Source organism: Orcinus orca, chromosome 11 (genome assembly GCF_937001465.1).
Source record: "Orcinus orca chromosome 11, mOrcOrc1.1, whole genome shotgun sequence".
Lineage (NCBI taxonomy): Eukaryota > Metazoa > Chordata > Mammalia > Artiodactyla > Delphinidae > Orcinus > Orcinus orca.
Genome location: NC_064569.1, coordinates 21,756,731 through 21,776,823, shown reverse-complemented (window position 1 = coordinate 21,776,823; position 20,093 = coordinate 21,756,731). Strand labels below are relative to the sequence as shown.

Sequence of the window (20,093 nt, the reverse complement as noted above, 5' to 3'; positions counted from 1 at the left end):
CACTATTTTATCTTCCAGGTCACTTTTCTGTTCTTCGGCCTCAGTTATTCTGCTATTGATTCCTTCTAGAGAATTTTTAATTTCATTTATTGTGTTGTTCATCACTGTCTGTTTGCTCTTTATTTCTGCTAGGTCCTTGTTAAGTGTTTCTTGTATTTTCTCTCTTCTATTTCTAAGATTTTGGATCATCTTTACTATCATTATTCTGAATTCTTTTTCAGGTAGACTGCCTATTTCCTCTTCATTTGTTTGGCCTGGTAGGTTTTTACCTTGCTTCTTCATCTGCTTTATATTTCTCTGTCTTATCATTTTGCTCAACTCACTGTGTTTGGGGTCTCCCTTTCACAGGCTGCAGGTTCATAGTTGCCGTTTTTTTTGGTGTCTGTCCCCAGTGGGTAAGGTAGGTTCTATGGGTTGTGTAGGCTTCCTGGTGGAGGGGCCTGGTGGCTGTTTTCTCGTGGATGAGTCTGGATCCTCTTTTTCTGGTGGGCAAGACCATGTCCAATGGTGTGTTTTGGGGTGTCTGTGAACCTAGTATGATTTTAGGTAGCCTCTGTGCTAATGGGTAGGGTTGTGTTCCTGTCTTGGTACTTGTGTGGCATGGGGTATCCAGCACTGTCGCTTGCTGGTTGTTGAGTGGAGCTGGGTCTTAGCATTGAGACGGAGACCTCTGGAAGAGCTCTCCAGATTGATATTACAGGATCCAGGAGGTCTCTGGTGGTCCAATGTCCTGATCTCATCTCTCCCACCTCAGAGGCTCAGGCCTGACACCCAAGCGGAGCACCAAGAGCCTGTCACCCACACAGCTCAGGAGAAAAGGGAGAAAAAATATAAATGAAGAAAAATAAAATAAAATAAAGTTATTAAAATAAAAAATAAAAAAACATATTATTAAAATAAAAGAAGTACTTAAAACAAAAAAAGAAGAGAGCAGTGAAATCAAGAACAAATCCACCAATGATAAGAAGCACTAAAAACTAAACTAAGATAAGCATGTAAATCAGAAGATAGTCTGTCGCATACAGCAAACCCCAAGTCTACAGTTGCTTCCAAAGTCTACCGCCTCAGTTTTGGGATGATTTGTTGTCTATTCATGTATTCCACAGATGCAGGTACATCAAGTTGATTGTGGAGATTTAATCCACTGCTCTTGAGGCTTCTGGGAGAGATTTCCCTTTCTCTCCTTTGTTCGCACAGCTCCTGGGGTTCAGCTTTGGAATTGGCCCCACCTCTGCATGTACGTCTCCACCCAGACAGGACGGGGTTAAAGGAGTGGCTGATTAGGGGGCTCTGGCTCACTCAGGCTCACTCAGGAGAGAGGGCTACAGAATGTGGGGCGAGGCTGTGGTGGCAGAGGCCAGTGTGACATTGCAACAGCCTGAGGCGCGCTGTGTGTTCTCCTGGGGAAGAGGTCCCTGGATCACGGGACCCTGGCAGTGGCGGGCTGTACAGGCTCCCAGGAGGGGAGCTGTGTATAGTGACCTGTGCTCGCCCACAGGCTTCTTGGTGGCTGCAGCAGCAGTGTTAGCATACCATGCCCATCTCTAGAGTCCAAGCTGATAGCAACGTCTCATGCCCGTCTCCGGAGCTGTTTAGGTGGTGCTCTGAATCCCCTCTCCTCGTGCACCCTGAAATAGTGGTCTCTTGCCTCTTAGGCAGTTCTAGACTTTTTTCCAGACTCCCGGCTATCTGTGGCGCACTAGCCCCCTTCAGGCTGTGTTCACACAGCCAACCCCAGCCCTGTCTCTGGGATCTGAGCTCCAAAGCCTGAGCCTCAGCTCTCAGGCCCCACCCGCCCCAGCGGTGAGCAGACAAGCATCTTAGGCTGGTGCGTCCTGGTTGGTGGCGATCCTCTGTGTGGGAATCTCTCTGCTTTGCCCTCCACACCCCTGTGGCTGTGCTCTCCTCTGTGGCTCCGAAGCTTCCCCTCCACCCACCCCCTGTCTCCGCCAGTGAAGGGACTTCCTAGTGTGTGGAAACTTTTCCTCCTTCACAGCTCACTCCCAGAGGTGCAGGTTCTGTCCCTATTCTTTTGTCTCTGTTTTTCTTTTACCCTACCCAGGTACATGGGGTAGTTTCTTGCCTTTTGGGAGGTCTGAGGTCTTCTGCCAGCATTCAGCAGGTGTTCTGTAGGAGTTGTTCCACATGTAGATGTATTTCTGATGTATTTGTGGGGAGGAAGGTGATCTCCGTGTCTTACTTCTCTGCCATCTTGAAGGTCCTCCTTAGCTCTTATTTTAATCTGCAGGATTATAAACTGTTACTATTTAGAGAGGTTTACCTACCCCGAGTCTTCTGTTTCTTGGAATACCTAAAATATTTTGTAGTGCAGGGTGATGAGCAGAGGTAATTAGTGGGAGGGGGAGGTAATTAGAGTCATCAAAATGTTAAAAAGTTCCAAAGGGAAATTCAGCGGTGGGTAACTACTTTCTACTTGTCTCAGGACTAATTATCACTGATCTGCACAACAGTTTTGACTTAATTCTTTAGGGACTGTTTCTGTGATTTTATGTTGTAAGTTAGTAGAATGTAGAATATCTAAAGCTTTTACTTATTTATTTATTTTTTTGGTTAAAATAGAGTTCTTCCATGGTATATTTAAGAAATAAGAGAAATTTCAACGTTTATTTAGTATTTGCTGTACACCAACTCCTGTAGCCGACACTGTCATGCATGGTATATCTTTTAAAATGTTACAACAAACTTTGGAGATAGTTATAAACATCACGTTTCTGAGCATGAACCAACTGAAATTGAGAAAACCCAAGTGTTTTCTCATTGTCAAGAAGCTCTATGTGATTTTAACTCAGGTCTTTTTGATGATAAGTTCCAGGCTCTTTAATGTAAAATTGCACTTTCTGATATAATACTTTGTTATTTAGAGATGTATTACGCTTTCACGAAGTTAGAATACCTCTTTCTTTTACAAATACATATTTTGTAAATATTCTAGAGGATAAATGTAATGTTGCTTCCCCTTTCAGAACATTTAATTCTTTTATTTTAATATAGAACAGCTCTAAACTTCAGCAAAATGCAGTATGCGTTTGTAAAAGTTTGCCCCCAAAAATCACCGAAGAGTAGAGGTGAGATGTTCCATGAAGGATGTTAGTCACTGGTCTGCAGTTTAAGTTCCCAGTCATGAGGGAAAGTGGAGAAAGAACCTCTTTTATAGTGTATATCAATGGCATCCTCATAGCAGTTTAATTAACAGTTTGTATTGATGTGAGAAAGAAGATGAATAAGTCATCTGAGGGTAGTCATCTTATTAAAGATAAAACTGCATTACATGTGGGCTATAAAACTATTTTTCTAGGGACTTCAGACGAATACAAGTCAGTGAAGCTGAAATGTATTTATTTATTTGTTGACTTCAGGATTTATCAGTTCAGCAAATGGTAATAATTTTGGGTACTTAAAGCAGGAAGTGATTTAATACAAGGAATTAAATTTTTGAACAGTCTGGAGGAATACAGTTTAGAGGCTGCCACTGGACTATTGATTTCAGCGTCAAACAATCATAGCAATGATTCAGAGGTGAAGAAGCTGCTTCGGCTAATGCCAACACTGCTGCTGCCACCACCACTGACGCATACCTTAGAAGCTTGTGGCCAGATAACAGAACCCTCAGATCTATTGGGATTTTCTTTTCAGCCCTCATAGCCACAGGAAGATGGCCTTGAATGGATAGTGTATCAAGAGTATAGGTTTTAGAGTCTAAAGCTGTATACAGTCACTAACTGTATGTATGACTTTGGGCAACTTATTTTAATTCTTTCAGTTTTATTTTCATTGTCTGTTCAATGGACTTAATAATGGTACTTAGCTCATATGATTACTGTGAAGATTAAATGAGCAAACTCTGTGCATGTGGTGTGTCAGTTAATATGGCTTCAGTGGGAAAATATAAACAACAAGGTGACATATTATCTACTAACAAGTCAAGAAGTGAGGCTCCAGTTTTAATTAATTTATTGTCTCAATGCAATCATCATGGACCACTTCTGAGACTGATCTTTCCCATGATTGCATCACGACAGCAGCATCCTAGACATCACAACACTGTCACAAAAGAATATCTGTGCTTTTCTAAGTCTCCTGTTTAGGAGCAAGTAAACCTTTCCCAGGCGCCCCTTAGTAGATTCTATCTCATGTCTCCTTGGCCAAAGCAACCACATGTTTACCTCTAAACCACTGGACTATAAGATTAGCTTAGACTAAATAAAAGATGCTCTGCAGGCTAGGATACTCTCCCCTGAGTTACGTGGGGGAAGGATAAACGAAATCAAAATCTGCTGGCAAGAAGGAAGAAAGGATGTCGGTGTCTGCCAAAAGTCCACAGTCAGTGAATGCTTGTTATAATTATTATTGGTTTTCATGTGCAACACAGTGTGCTGTTTACTATGATGCATATAGAATTATGAAATCTTAAAAGATACTTCTTAAATTAAAAGATACTTGTAGGGTCTATTTCCTGTGTAGTATTTGTTCTCTCTCTAAATAGGTCACCTAAGTGAGATATTTCTTAAAATAAAACAAACTTCTGTGATGGGAAATTAAATACCTCCCGAGGTAGAACATTCTGTTGAAATTAATGTATTGCTTAAGAAATAGAATAGTACCAATAAGAAGTCTCTGTGGTCCATCCCTATATCCCAGAGGAAACCATTATCATGAGTTCATGTTAATAATTTCCTTGCTTCTCTTAACTGTTTTACCATGTGTATCTATATTTTTAAAACATTTAACAAAATGAAAAGTATTTCACTTAGTCTGTTTTAGATATGTTTTGTCCTCCATCTTTGTTGTTGTATAGCGATGACTTATTCATTTTCTCTAATATACATTATTACATTTTATGCACATGTTTATCTAGTAAACTGTTGATGGACATTTTATGTTCTTTACATATCTAAAAGAAACGTTTTAGAAGAACGTTTTAAAGAAAATTTGCTACAGTTTTAAAAGAAAATTTGCTACCAAAAGGAGCTTAAAAAACTTTTTAATGTCACCTGATGCACATGTTTAAGCGCCCCTTCAGGATATATATTTAGGTGTTAATATCTGGTATGTTTACCTTTACCAAATAATGCCAGTTGTTTTCCAAAGACCAAATGATACTCCCTCCAGGGTGTATAAGAGTTTCTGTGGTTCCCCATCCTGATGACTACTGGTTTTCTCGCTTTTCCATTTTTCTTCTTTTTTTTTTTTTTTTTTGCGGTACGCGGGCCTCTCACCACTGCGGCCTCTCCCGCCGTAAAGCACAGGCTCCGGACGCGCAGGCCCAGCGGCCACGGCTCACAGGCCCAGCCGCTCCGCGGCATGTGGGATCCTCCAGGACCGGGGCACGAACCCGTGTCCCCCTCATCGACAGGCGGACTGTCAACCACTGCGCCACCAGGGAAGCCCTCACTTTTCCATTTTTGATAATTGGGTGTGTTTGGTATATTATCCCTGTTGTGATTTTCATTTTGCTAGATTATTACGAGGTTGAGCATGTTTTTATATGTTTATTGGACATTTCACTTCCTCTTCCAGTTTAGATTAAGCTAAATTCTGTGTGCGCAGGTAGTTAGGTCCTACCAATTCATGTATAGCTACCTAAGGTTAAAAATATTTTTGACATAAAGTCATGGTGATGCTATAATTCAAACTCGAACACTATCTTTTCATCTATTATTTCTTTTTTTCTTGCTTTATTGTGTTGGTAAGGTTTTGCAGTACAATGGTGAATAGATGTGGTGATAATGGGTATCCTTGTTTTGCTTCTGATTTTAAAGGGAATAATTTTAATATTTCACTATTGAATATAGTTTTATGGTACTTTTTTTTTTGTAGATACCTTTTACCAATTGAGGAAATTCCTTTCTGTTTTTCGTGTGCTAATTTTTACTATGGTTGTTGACTTCTATTAAATGCAGTTTATGCATCTGTCAAGATTGTTATTTTTCTTTAATTATAATCTGCTAATTTTGATAACATGAATCATAAATAGAGCTGCTACCATAGTAACCTTGCATTCTAGAATAAGTGTATCTTGGTGATATTTTTTACAGTACTACATCCAGTTTGCTAGTATTTTGTTCAGGATTTTACATCTTTATTGTCAGTGAGGTTGGCCTCTAATTTTCCTTTCTTATACTTTTCCTGTCAATTGTTGGTATCAAGGTTAAACTAATTCTGTAACAAAGTGAGTTACACAATCTTCCCCTTTCTTTATCTCTTCTGTGAATGTTTGGTAGAACTTTTCTAAATCTGCCTGGGCCTTGGATTTAGTTTGTGGGAAGACTTTTACTAGTAATTAATTTTTGAAGTTTATAAATTCATTAAAATTTTCTATTTTGGGTCAGCTTGTATATTTTTCTGGCTATATACTTTAGTTTTCAAATTTATTCATCTTATTTCATTATCTTTTTTTAAAAATAAATTTATTTATTTATTTTTGGCTGCATTATGTCTTCTTTGCTGCGTGCATGCTTTCTGTAGTTGCAGTGAGTGGGGGCTACTCTTGATTACCGTGTGTGGGCTTCTCATTGTAGTGCCTTCTCGTTGCAGAGCACAGGCTCTAGGCGTGCAGGCTTCAGTAGTTGTGGCGCATGGCCTTAGTTGCTCTGCGGCATGTGGGATCTTCCTGGAGCAGGGATCAAACCCGTGTCCCCTGCATTGGCAGGTGGACTCCTGACCACTGCGCCACCAGGGAAGTCCCTTGTTATCTTTTTAAGTATCTGCTATATCTGTAGCTCATACCCCTTTTTCATTCTCTTCTTCTTTTTCTCTTTAGATTTCACTCTTTGTGTTGTACAATTCTGTGGGTTTTGACAAATGTATAATGTCAGGTACAATCTCACCAGAGCTGGATATACTTTATTCATCCGTTTAACGAGTCTATTTTTGGCTTTGTTGAGCTCCTGTGTTTGTTTGCTATTTCATTATATTTATCCTACTATACTATAGCCTTTTATGTTGACATACTTTTCAGACTTTTAAAAAATTTAATGATATAATTTCCTTCTAAGGAGCTGCGTCCCACAGATTTTGACAAATGGTATTTTTATTACTGTTCAATATTAGATATTTAAATAATTTCATTATGATTTCTTCTTTGGCCCAGTATAGTTTGTTGGAAATGAATTTTTAAATTTCCAAATGCATTCTCAAAATTTGCCCTTTTTTTGGTTATTAAATTCTTAATTAACTTGTAGCAAGAGAATGTGGTTATGATGATATCAGTTATCTAAAATTTGTTGAGACAATTTTTGGTCTATTATATCTTCAGGTTTTAGAAATATTTAATGTGGGCTCAAGACGAATGTGAATGCGTGTAAGTTTCCTTATATGTGATTAGTAAATCTAGTTTATTGTATTTAAATCATCTATCTAATCACAAATATTTTCTTGATGTATCAAAAATTGGGAGAGATTTATTGACATTTCCCACTACAATGGTAGGTTTATCAGTTTCCCCTATAGTTCTATTAATCTCTATATGTTTTAAGGCTATTTTATTTGATGCCTATAAATTTAAAATTATTTTTAACTGGAAACAAAAACCTTTTATCAGTTGAGATTTATTTTCTCCCACTTCTGATGATACTGTTGCATGTCTTCTGGCTGCCGTTGCTACCGTTGAGAAGTTTGCTGTATGTTGAATAGTGGTGCTTTAATTCTGATTTTAAAACTGATTAAATGTTTGTTAAACCTTATTATTGCCTCCATATCGATTAGTTTCCTTTTTATGTTTTCCATACCTGCGACTTTATGCTGAATTTGAATAATTTCTTAGAGTCGTCTGAGTCGCTCTTCAGGCATGTCTTATTTGCAGTTCACTTTACCTCTTGACTTTTAATGTCAGCCATTATACTTTTTCACACCTGCAATTTGACTAAATAAATCTTTTTGGTCATTTCTGATCATCTTTTGTTGCTTCCTAATTTTTGTGATTCCATATGGCTATTTAATAGCCTGTATGTAATACTAATTCCATGTTTCATTATATATTTGGTCATCTTTGATTATGAGCTCATAACTTTTATTGATAGACTTTATTTTTAGAGCAGTTTTAGGTTTAGAGAAAAATTGCACAGAAGGTACAATGCCCTTATATCCTCCCCTCCCCTCCCTTCAGTTTTCTATTATTAACATCTTACATTAATTAATGTGGTACATTGCAATTGATGAGCCAGTATTGATACCTTATTATTAACTGAAGTTCATAATTTACTTTAGGTTTTGCTGTTTGCGCTGTATGATTCTGTGGGTTTTGACAAATGTGTAATGCTATGTACAGTATCATATAGAATAGTTTCATTGCCCTAAATTGCTCTCTGTTCCACCTATTTGTCTCTCTGTTGTGAATCCCTGAGCCCCTGGGAACCCCTCAGGAACCCCTGATCTTTTTCCTGTCTCATGTATAGTTTTGCCTTCTCCAGAATATAGGTGGAATTGTACCATATCTAGCTTTTTCAGACTGGCTTCTTTCATTTAGCAATATGCATTTGAGGTTTTTCTATGTCCTTTTGTAACTCACTAGCACATTTCTTTTTATCGCTAAATAATACTCCATTGTCTGGATGTACTATAGTTTGTTTATCCTAATTCACCTATTGAAAGACCTCTTGATTGTTTCCAGTTTGGGACCATGATGAGTAAAGCTGCTGTAAACATTCGGGTGTAGGGTTTGAGCTCACATCTTTTGGATTTAAGGATTTGAAAGACGGTATGTTTTCCTCCTTAGAGTATTTGTGATTACCTTGGCCTATGGCCAGGGGGCGCTGTGAGCCTGAGACCACATTGCTCCCTTCCCACACACGGGTCTAAAGGCAGGAGTCTCGGCTTTAGCTACTCCGACTTGACACTTGCTTAGAGCTGGCTTGTCTTTCTGGGTTGCAGGCCTCGTACTACTGGCATTTGCCTTCAGGGAAACTTACCATGTTGCCCTGAAGCTTGGAACTCTCTGATCTGGTTTCAGTTTACTTTTTTTCCATTGTAGATGGTGGGTGGGGTCTTTCAGAGTTGTCCTTCATTTCCAGTGAGCCCAGAAATGTACTTAAAATAGGTTCTGTATCTAGGATCTAGTGGTTTTCTAATAGGAAGGCCATTTGCAGTTTTAAGTGTGCTCTTCTTGCAGAAGTCCTTGGGAATGTGTTTACTTAGTTAGTTAGTAATTTAAAAAATGTATTATGAACTTAAATTCTTTGGAATATGTGAATTCCTCTGAAGTTTGTGTTTAATCCAGAGAAGATTTCATTTGCCTCATTGAGACACTTCGAGATACGACATTTTGTAAACATGTTAGACAAAGTTTTTGGCTTGGAACTTTTGGAGCCCTTTTATTAGTGGGAATTCTATCCCCAAATCTTGAGTGAAAGGGGGCTTGTCTTTGTATATAGGAGCTCAAGAGAGTTTTCTCCCTTTTTTGGCTTTGACCAGGCCAAGCCAAGACAGGTACCCCTTTGTTCTTCTAGGGGCCACGTTTTTCCCTGGCTCGTCACTGTGGGTGTCTCCTTTAGGTATTCCTGATCCCGAGGCAGGTTTCTGGTCAGACCTTCCATCTTCTTGGAATTCAGGCTTTGCTGCTTTTCTGTTGTGTGTGTGAGACAAGTTAAAACTCAGTTGTTGGTTATCAGCTTGGGCCAACAAATGAGTCCATGCTTGATTACTGCTTGGAAATTTCATGTATTTTTCTGGTTTCCAGCCTCCGTTTGCTTCCTCTTTACTGAAAAAGAGATAGTTTAAATATTTTATCTATCACTTCTGAATGTTGTGTAGTCAGAGGGGTTCCTCTGCACTTCTACTTCAACATTTTCTATTTTTGACAGTTCTTAAAAGTAGAAAACTCTATTTTGAGCTCATCTATTTATCCTTGTAATGTCTGTTTACTGATGTTAGTATTGAGGCACTGTGGACCATATCTGAACCTACTCTACTTGATTGGCTGTCATTTTTCTCCAGAGAACAACCCTTTTTTTGGAATATTCTGCTTAAAGTACAATTTCATCCCTTCACCATCATGCTTCCTTGCCTTTGTACACACCTGAATTTCTCATTTGCCTTCTTAAAGTTTGATATCTAGAATCAAATCTAATATTTGAGCTATGGCTCTTGTCCTCAAAGAATGAACACACAGATTAACACACATAAAACAGTATGACAAATGTATGATTGAATATTGAACTGTTGTAGCACAGAAAAGGGAGAGGTCAGTGTGGGCCTGGCTACTTGGAGAAGGCTTCAGTGTTTTGAAAGATTGGGAGGATTTTGTTAGTGATTCAGGAATAATCACAAGAGAAGCAGAAATTCAACAGGAATAAGTGATGGGTGTTTGAAGTGGCTGGGACATTGGGAGCCTTTGAAGATTTGGGGGAAGGATGGTTCAGCAGCACAAGAGGCTAAAGGAGGGGACCGGTTAAGGGCCTCTTACCCAAGTTCAGGTGTGAGGTTAGGTAAGCAGGAACTAGGGAAGCAGCAGTAGAAGTGTATACAAGTAGGTGCATTGAGAAGCCAGGAGAATGGTACATTTATAATAGATTAATATCAGGAGAAAAAGTGAGAAACTACAAAGTTACTAATTGTACACAGCCAAATAATCTACATTATACAATGAACCAACTGCCAGAGGTAGTGACAGTTTATTGTAAACAGGATGAAATATATCACATCAATGGAAACAGCCAGTAGCAGGCAGCATGTACTCTGGCAGGCCAATCAGATAATAATCCTTTGTTGTTTAGTAGATCTTTACAAAGGCTCTAAACACACGATGATTGGCATTGTTTTAAAACAGCTCATAATGGTCTTTGTGCCTGCTTAGACATCAGAAGACCAGATAGCATTAAAGTAAGTCTTCATTTTAGTAATCAGAAATGTTTCCGATAACATAAAAGTGTTTTTTTCCCTCAGTGGTAAACTCTGTGTACTTGGGGCGATAAATGTGAATTGATGATCCATTTACTAACACTAACAAATCTCAGCGAAGCCAAAATTATCCCGTTATTGAAGTTGATCTCGTAGAAGCAGGGGGAGGACGGGTGGATTTGGTCTTCTAGTAAGCCCATTGTGTCCCTAGTACCTATGAGCTTTATTACCTAGTGTATCTTCCAGGGTTTCCCTTTATTAACTTGCCTTCCACGACATGAAAAGATTATACCATTGTTGCTGAAAGCTTGATGGCTAGGGTGTAACGAGTTGACTGTCTCAGTAGTGTTACTAGCGCCTCACATTCAAATATGTTGTGTTGACTTCTAAATATAGGAAGGGGAGGGATTAACTCAGGAAGCCATATCCGAGTGGGTTAAGTCAGGATTGCCCGTTATGCTCATTCACCTCTTAAGAGTTGAGAAGCAGGCCACATGGGCATCACAGGACACAAAGTTCCCACTCGTGTTAAACATTTTGGTGGTTGTTAATTTTTCTTCACAGTGATTGTGCTTCTGTGTCTGTATATCTATATTTATTTGTCTCTGCATCTAGCTACCTACCTATATGTGGTCGCCTGCTCCTTTAAAAAGAAATTATAGTCATCTCTGATGTCTGATGTTTAAACCATCTATCTAGTTTTTACTTCAAGGACTATTTTTTTTTCCTTTTCGGGGTTTCTGATTGATTCTTTTTCATATCTATGCATTCTAGATTCATATCTGCCTGTTTTCACTTCATAACTTTTTGTTCTTTTAACGGGTGTGTGATGTATGGGGCAGAATTAACTGGGAAGTGTCCCTGGGGGCTCACTCTGGGTTGCCTGGGCAACCAGCTGGCTGTCTGTTTGCAGGGTGAGGTGCGGTGGTGTGAGGGGCAGGGCAACATCTTCTCTCCTAAGAGGCTGTGCACTAATTTGGCTTCTGCCCCTCAGCAGGAGCATTCTCATTTCTGTGGGCCTCATAGCTCGTGTACCTGGTCAATTCCTACCAACAACAGGTACCTGAATCCAGACTGCCTGGTGCCCAAGACGTTTTGTGTACGTCCATTGACCCGTTACTCTCAAACTTGCCCTGTGAGAAGTTGCTACGAGGTAGGGGCACGGGTGGTTACTCAGAAGTGTAGACCCAGACTGGTGACCAGCAGAGCAGCCGTGCCTCCCCGGGGGGTGATGGAAGGCTGGGGCGCACATGCCTTCTCTTCTCTGCTGGCCCTTGGCTTGTAGTTCCCCCTTTCCCAGTAGAGCTCTCCCTTATCCCTGCCGAGTGATGCTATCGGGTCATCCCCAGCTGCGGTAACCACAGAGGGGTCCACCTGGGGTGAGAGATGTTGTTCCTCACTTTATCTCTATGATTATTTTAAACGTACTTATATTTCAAAGTCCTTTCAGATTATTTGATTGTTTGCGTTTCACTGGGAATGATATAATCTCATTATTGTTTTTTTGTTGTTGTCTTTCTTAGCATTAACTTTCCTCACAGGTATTTGAATTTTAGTTTGCTGATTTATCTTACTGAGAGAATGAATTCCTTCCTTCCTTCCCTCCCTCCCCCTTTCCTTCCCTCTTTTGCTTTTTCTCTGCTTCTCTCTCAGCACCCCTTCGCTGTCTGATGGTTTTTCTCTTACCTCCACATCTCATTACTCTTTAAAAGCAAAACCCAGTTTCCATTCTTTGCCAACCACTTCTGATCTTTTTTCTTTGATGAAGCAAACAGGTAAGGAGGCTGATCCCTCTAGAAAGATATCTTGAAAGAAAATGGTGCTTTCCCAAGTGTTAGTACTTTGATTCTGCACAGCAGGGAAATAGTTCTATATAGACTTGGTTTCTTCAGCAAAACTTCTGATTGACTCTTGGCAAAAGTAACTGGTAGAATGTCTAACCTTCACTGCTTGGTTCAGGAAGACTACATGAGTTTCAGACAGAATATTCCTACAGGATCTGACCAGTGAGGGACACTGTGATAGCTACATGGAGAACTTGTATCCATTCATTTGGGAGAGTGCTTTCTGGAATTTTCCTTTTACGGAATTTGTTTTCTTGTCTCCACTTTCTGTTTTTGCCCTCAACCTCCTTGTATATTTATTTTACTTCTTTATATCACATTACATATCTCTGTCCTTTATGTCTGAGCTGATGTTGTTAAAGTGGTTGCTACACATGAGTGTCAAAGTCCTTTCACAAGACATGCATCTGAAAACTAATTTTTGGCTTTGAGCCAAATGCTGCTTATACACATTCTCATTCTATTTGGTTGTAATGCAAGTTCTTAAATGTAATGCTTATATCTCCTGAGTTTGTTTCTTCCAATTATTTCCAGGATAAGAATCTTTTTCCCTCTTGTCTTCTGGCCTACATTTAAAATTAATGCCGTTTTAGCATAAACTTATTATTTCCTTTCACGTTATAGAGGACAGTTACTGTTTTATTCAGTTTTTCACTTTTCCATTTGTTCTCAATTTCATATAAGTTGGTAGCGTGGATTCGAACTTCCTGTATGTTTTTTTGCTCAACGAGTGGCTTGCAAGGAAATTATAGAAGTTGATTCATTCAAATCGGAGCCACCTGTGTCATTGGGCCAGGCAGCAGCATTTCCTTAATGATTGCTTGCTGGAGAGGGGGTCGAAGAGAAGGTGGTGCTGATTTCTTCCTCTCACCTTCTATACATACAGCCCCCTCTCTCAGTCACACTGGGGTGTGCTCTGAGGTGACTGTGACTAAGAATGCTTCCTTCACATGACATCAGGTAGCAGACATAGTCTGTAAGGGCTCTATTTATATCACTGTTTTCATTCCCTGCACAGTGCTTTGTTAACCTTTGCCACCCTGCTGACTAAAGGGTTGCCTATCCTTTCTAATTTCATATAATACTGGTGAGGAGCAAATTAAAAAGTATTATATAATATAAATAAAGTATTATAGAAAGTATCATAGAAAAAAGTACTGTACATTGCTGTGCTATAGTGGGTTCCTGTTGTACTCCTAGGAAAGCAGCTATTAGTTTACATCGAACATACCTATCATCAGTACATTCCCTTTTTTCTGGAATATGTCTTTAAGCAAAGAGAATGCACTCCAGTGGTACATCCTTTTTTGGTTACTTATTTATCAGAGCTATAGATAGTCAAAGAGATTTGGGGTATTTTCTAGGACATCTGATTAAACATCATCAAATACTCATTAAAATGGCATCAAATGAATCTGAAAATGCCATGTTTGTATTTGTCTTAGGACAAAGGAAAGGAAAACAGGTTTGGAGTAAGACTAAGAATATGCATTTACCCTCTAGAAGGGCAGGGATTTGTGCCTAGGTTGAGGGAAATCTGGAGGGGCGTTATCGGCCAGTGTTGGTGGACACAGCCTCTTCCCCGCACTGTGGATCTTGGACCAAGCCTTCAAGCAGCCTTAGGTGCCAGCCAGGGAAGCAGAAACGACCATGACCCCATGATGGTCTGAATTAGCTTTACAGACAAGGTCAGATAAGTAGATCTAGGCTGATGCTAGGGTTCCTGCATCCCCCTGGATATCATCCCAAATGGGTGGTATGTGATGTTAGTCTTAGGTGGGAGGGAGAGAAAATACCTCCTTCTCCCACGGTGAGGTTATCATTCAGTTGTCTGAAGGAGGTGCTATTTACTAGGAAGAGCTTCAACTAAATTATCCTATGGTTGGTCAGTCAAGTATAAAAGACTGAGTATTAGATTTTTTGTGTGTGTTTCGGAGGGAGGTGGGAAGGGAAAAGGATGGCATTTGACATCTGAAGTTGGGAGGAGGGTGATTGGTAAATGATGCCACTGATTCAGTTAACTAGTGGATACAGGAAGAGAAGGCTGGAAATCCAGACGGTGAGCAGAATGCTTTGCAGTCTTGCTGACTTGATGACATTTGCTGGGGAAGGACACCTGTCACTTCACTGGGATGGGGACAAAGAGAAGACATGCACTGAGATTTTTTTTTAATAGATCTTTATTGGAGTATAATTGCTTCACAATACTGTGTTAGTTTCTGTTACACAACAAAGCGAATCAGCCATATGCATACACATGTCCCCATATGCCCTCCCTCTTAAGCCTCCCTCCCATCCTCCCTACCCCACCCCTCTAGTCATCGCAAAACACCAAGCCGATCTCCCTGTGCTATGCTGCTGCTTCCCACCAGCCAACTGTTTTACATTCGGTAGTGTGTGTATGTCGATACTACTCTCACTTCGCCCCAGCTTCACCCTCCCACCCCATGTCCTCAAGACCATTTTCTATGTCTGCCTCTTTATTCCTGCCCTGCAGCTAGGTTCATCAGTACCACTTTTTTTTTTTAGATTCCACATGTATGCGTTAGCATACGGTATTTGTTTTTCTCTTTGCCTTACTTCACTCTGTATGACAGACTTTAGGTCCATCCACCTCACTACAAATAACTCAATTTTGTTTCTTTTTATGGCTGAGTAATATTCCATTGTATATTGTATATATGTGCCACATCTTCATCCATTCATCTGTTGATGGACATAGGTTGGTTCCATGTCCTGGCTATTGTAAATATGCCCTGAGCTATTTTAATCACAGCTGTAGTAGATGCAGGAAGTTCTACATTGTAGGATTTGGAAAGTTCTTTTTTTTTAAAAAAAAAATGATTGCCCTTGTTTAAGTTAAGGAGCCAGATCCTCATTAATTTGTGCCCATGTTTAGTTCACCATATGGTTCATACAATATTATTTTCTTATATCATTTTTGCTATTGATCTAAAAGGCGTTTCCATGCCTGATGCCAAATAAATTTGAGAGCAACGCTGTGTTCAGAACCACTATTTGTTTAGGTATTCACTCTGAGTCTGTCTAGATCCATGCGACCATCTAATTTCTAGACTCTTCCCTAAATTTCTAGACCCTTCTAGACTCTCCTTGCTATGTTGTTTCTGAATGTATTGCTTTATGTTACAGTATATACTGTACAATTAAAAATCTAGCCACCTCAATAAAATCACTTAACTAAGTGGTTCCCATATTCCACTAGAGGAAATAAATTCAAGTTCTTCCAGATGATTGGAAACAATTACAATAAAGTGCAAGTGTTTTTGGAGTTCCATATTTATTCTTCATCACTGCTGTCAAAAGGATAATATGGATATTTACTAGAAGCATGGCATTGTTCTCAGTGTTACACATTTTTTTTTTCCTGAGTCCGCTCAGCTCTGGGACTCTGAATAAACTATAATTCTACATTTTACACATAACTAATATTTTGTCATTAGGATAAAGCCACGGCTTTGTAGATTTGGGCACTGATACAGGGCCAAATTTGCATAGGATATAAAAAATATAATTAATTTCTTCCCTTTCTGGAAGAGAAGTCTCAGAACATCTTTACATAGAGAATTTTGGCGTCAACATAAGAAAACAAAACCTCACTGTAGTTATATAGTTTACATATTTCTTAAATTCCCCCAATCTCTGTTTTGGGATCTTCCAGATGTTCTGTGGGTTAATATTTTTGTTCGGTTTAATTACATTGTATTATTTTCTGAAACTAAAGGGGGCCGTTTATTGAATTCTCCAGCATTGCCTCCTTTTGTTGACTGCTGGCAATTTTAAATTAAAATAAGTTTTCTTCATCATTCCCATATTTAGAAAGTTTAGCATTGTCTGTACCCTCCCTTGGGCAGGACTAGAGAACATAACTTTTTGTAATGTAGTACATCTTCCCTGAGATTACTTTTCTTAAAACAAGACAGTTGCTTTTTTTGCAGGCCATTGTTTGAAAAATAGACTTAAATATATCTGCCAAAACTTTGCCTGTATCTCTGACTGATTTTTTTTAAGTTGACATATGTCAGAAAGATCTCCTTCCCACCTTAGGAGCTTTGTCAGTCTTTAGACTTGGTAGCATCTTAATCCTGGCTTGGAATACAAGGGTGGTTTTCTTTAATATTTCTTCTCTTCCAGAAAAAAAATGAATATGGCCTTTTTAAATTCAGCCTTCACCTTTGTGATCAGAAAAAGGAAATTTAATTATATTTCTAGCTTTGCGATTTCTATTTCTCATCAATAAATTATTTTTGGTATCAAATAGAAACCCTGTTTGTCTCATGCTCTGACCTCCAGCCTCTTCCATCTAAACAGTTTATATTTACGTGAGCCACTTGGGCCCCTTCCCTCTTCTACACTGACTTCACTTACATATATAGTTTTACATTTTCTTCCACAACTTTTTCAGATTCACTTAGTGTTTATTGTCTTGTAGACAATATCTCCCATTCTTTTTTCTCTTTTATTTACCTGTGGTGGAGATTGGATTGCTTTCATTTCTTTCCTAGGATTTATTAACATAGGTGACCCAACCCTGAAAGGAAACAGTAACAGTTTGAATACTTGCAGTGTTTTTATTCTTTAATTTTTGCAGTTCCAGTTCCATTGAGTGAAAGAGATAAGGTGGTCAGAAAATCTTGGAGAGTATCCTGTCATAGTAAAACAAAGTGAGATTTAAAGGAAATGGTAGTGAGCCATAGAATCAGATGCCAAAGACAGTTCTAGTAATTGAGTCATTGACACATAAAAGAATTTTAATACAGTAGATTATTCTTTTGAGGAATTTAGTGGGGGTAGTAATCTGAGATGCAAGACTACTTCCCAGAATGGACAGTATCACAGAAAGTGCTTGGTTGGCCTCAAATTGGCCATATTTTCAGAGAGTTAAGAAAGAATCAGTAGAGGGTAGAAACTGTCCGTGCACAAGAAACAGAGATGAAGCAGAGAGAAGAGGCAGGGCGAGATGGAATTTAAAAATCCGTGCTTCAAAAGTTCTTTTTCTCTGAGCCATAGCAGGGAAGGTAGACGGTTTTGTAGATGATACTGGACATTTTCAGACGGAGAAGAGGCAATGTCATGTAGGGGAATTTCCTTATGCTCAGTAAAATGGGAGAAGAGTTACTTGCTAAGTGGAGATCAGATTGGGAGCCTCCGTCTTGGACAATATTTGCCTGGAGAGAAGTCACAGAGGAACACGGAACTTACTGAGCAGTGGTGATGGTACTGCATGGGCCAAGTCACTCGCCTGCTTGAAGCCTTCCATCAGAATTCTTTGACTAGCAAGGAAAATGTATATATTTTTCTTTCTTGGTTTGCATTAATTTTGTGATTTTTCATGGAACACAGTAGGAAAAACAGGGACAAATAAAATTTATCAATTGGCTTCACATATTTTTTACTTTTGCCTGAGCTTAGATTGGAGTCCCCTTTAACTGTGAGTCCAACACCTTCAATGTAGTCAGGACTTTAGGGTGTTTTTTAACCCACGTTGAACTTGACATTCGTCCCAAGTGCAATTTTGTACCTGTTGTAAATCAGGGAGGTGGTCGGGCCCCACTCCATCTAATGGTCCACTTTTGCAACATGCTTTGTCAGTTCTTGTCATTTTCTACACACTGTTGCGCTTTTCTTTCTACAGTGCCTTTGGCTAAGGTGACTTCTTCGCCTAACAAGTGTACCCCTGCCCTTCCACACCCCTCTCATACTTAACTAAGTAGTTTTCATCTTTCAAGACCTTAGCTTAAATTTCCCCTCCTTCATAAAGCTGTCTAAAGCTATAACTAGCCTCTGTCTCTCTCTTTGAATAGTGAATTCTGCTCAGTTCAAATCTTTATTTTCATATTTCTCCCTGTTTTCTTAGGTAAACTGTAATTTTCTTGTGGGAAGGACCATATCTTCTATTTCTTTTATATCTATTCACCATTGCCTAGTACCAGAAATGTATTAAGTCTTAATAAATGTTCAGGTATTAAATTGTTTGTAAGTGATGTTTTATTTTCATATGGTGACTCCAATAGTTGATATTTAAAATATCTATCTCCCTGTATTTGTTTTTTTATTGTACTGCTACAGATAATGGTTGTTATATTGAAATGCTTTTGGTGTTTCAAGTCCTCTTAATAAGCTTTATTAATTTAAAATATTATTTTTAAATAAAGAAATTTTTTTTTTTCATTTTCATGATTCTGTACATGGTTGGTTGGCCCCCAGTCATGACTCTTAAGGATGTCATGGTAACCTGTCAGAGAATTCTTGGGTTAAGGTGCTTTTTCCTCCCATCCCTGAAGTGTTTTAACATGTCATGTTATGATATGCTCCTTCAGTCTTTTTTTTTTTCCCTGAAGTTCATCCCTAATAATAAAATTATGCCTCCTATGCCCTGGATTTTTACTATTCCTTTTCCTGTAGGCAATATAAAGTCACGATATGTCTGATACATTTAGCATAAGGAAATAGACTGATAATGTTACTTGTAATACCCTTTCCTTTTAAACTTAATTCATTAATTATTAGTAATGCCATAGATCTTGTAATTGGTTGTTGTTGGGAAGTGGTCATTTTCATGACTCATTTAAGCCAAGGAGCTTTTTATGGGATAAAAAATACCAAGGAAACATTTAAGTTGAATAATTAATTCATCACAAAATAATTACAAGAAGTATTTCTTACAAAATAAATAAATTTATTACAAAGATATATAGGGCATAACATACATCTTTGTGTTTATTTTAGGACTCAAACATTTTAAGTCCAGTGCAAGATGGAACAAAGAAACCTCAGATTGACAGCAATAAGAGCAACAACTACCGGATTGTAAAGGAGGTCAGATGTGAAATATTTCTATATGAGTTTATACTGGCATGGCAAAGAAGTTTTGTTCATTTATTATATTTAATGCTTTTCTTCTTCTTTGGAAAGATTTTGATTAGGCTAAGTAAACTCTGTATACAGAATAAAAAGTGTCGGAATCAACATCAACGATTACTGAAAAATATGGGAGCCCATTCAGTGGTGTTAGACCTGCTGCAGATACCCTATGAAAAGGTAAGTTCTTAGGTACTGTTTTCCTTTTTAAATTTTGATACAATTTCAATATAGCAAGGTTACAAAGAATCTTTTTCCTTGAACTATTTGCAGGTAAGTTGCCAACCTGATGCCCTACCACCCCTGAGCCCTTTAGTGTATATTCCCTACAAGTATAACCAAGTAACAACCTTCCAGACCGGGAAAGAGCATCCCACTCTACTGCTACCTAATCCTCACATGCCATTCACATTTCTCCCATCATCTCAATCATGTCCTGTTTGACAAAAAGATCCACTTCAGAAACAGGAGCTGTTCGGTGTTATGTGCATTTTAATCTCCTCATGCTGGAACTCT

The 20,093-nt window shown here is 38.8% G+C and overlaps 1 protein-coding gene across 3 annotated transcripts in view; it reads left to right on the top strand.

Annotated features, from left to right (window-relative positions):
• Nucleotides 1-20,093, top strand: part of ITPR2 (inositol 1,4,5-trisphosphate receptor type 2) — a 523,758-nt gene that overhangs the window by 227,779 nt on the left and 275,886 nt on the right. For all 3 annotated transcript variants that reach the window (XR_004483814.2, XM_033430221.2, XM_004270904.3), the window contains 2 exons: nucleotides 19,446-19,535; nucleotides 19,632-19,757. Coding sequence is in view for 2 of the 3 variants with exons in the window: in XM_033430221.2 (XP_033286112.1) it covers nucleotides 19,446-19,535; nucleotides 19,632-19,757 (216 nt within the window). In the remaining variant the exon portion in view is untranslated. The remainder of the gene's footprint in view (nucleotides 1-19,445; nucleotides 19,536-19,631; nucleotides 19,758-20,093) is intronic.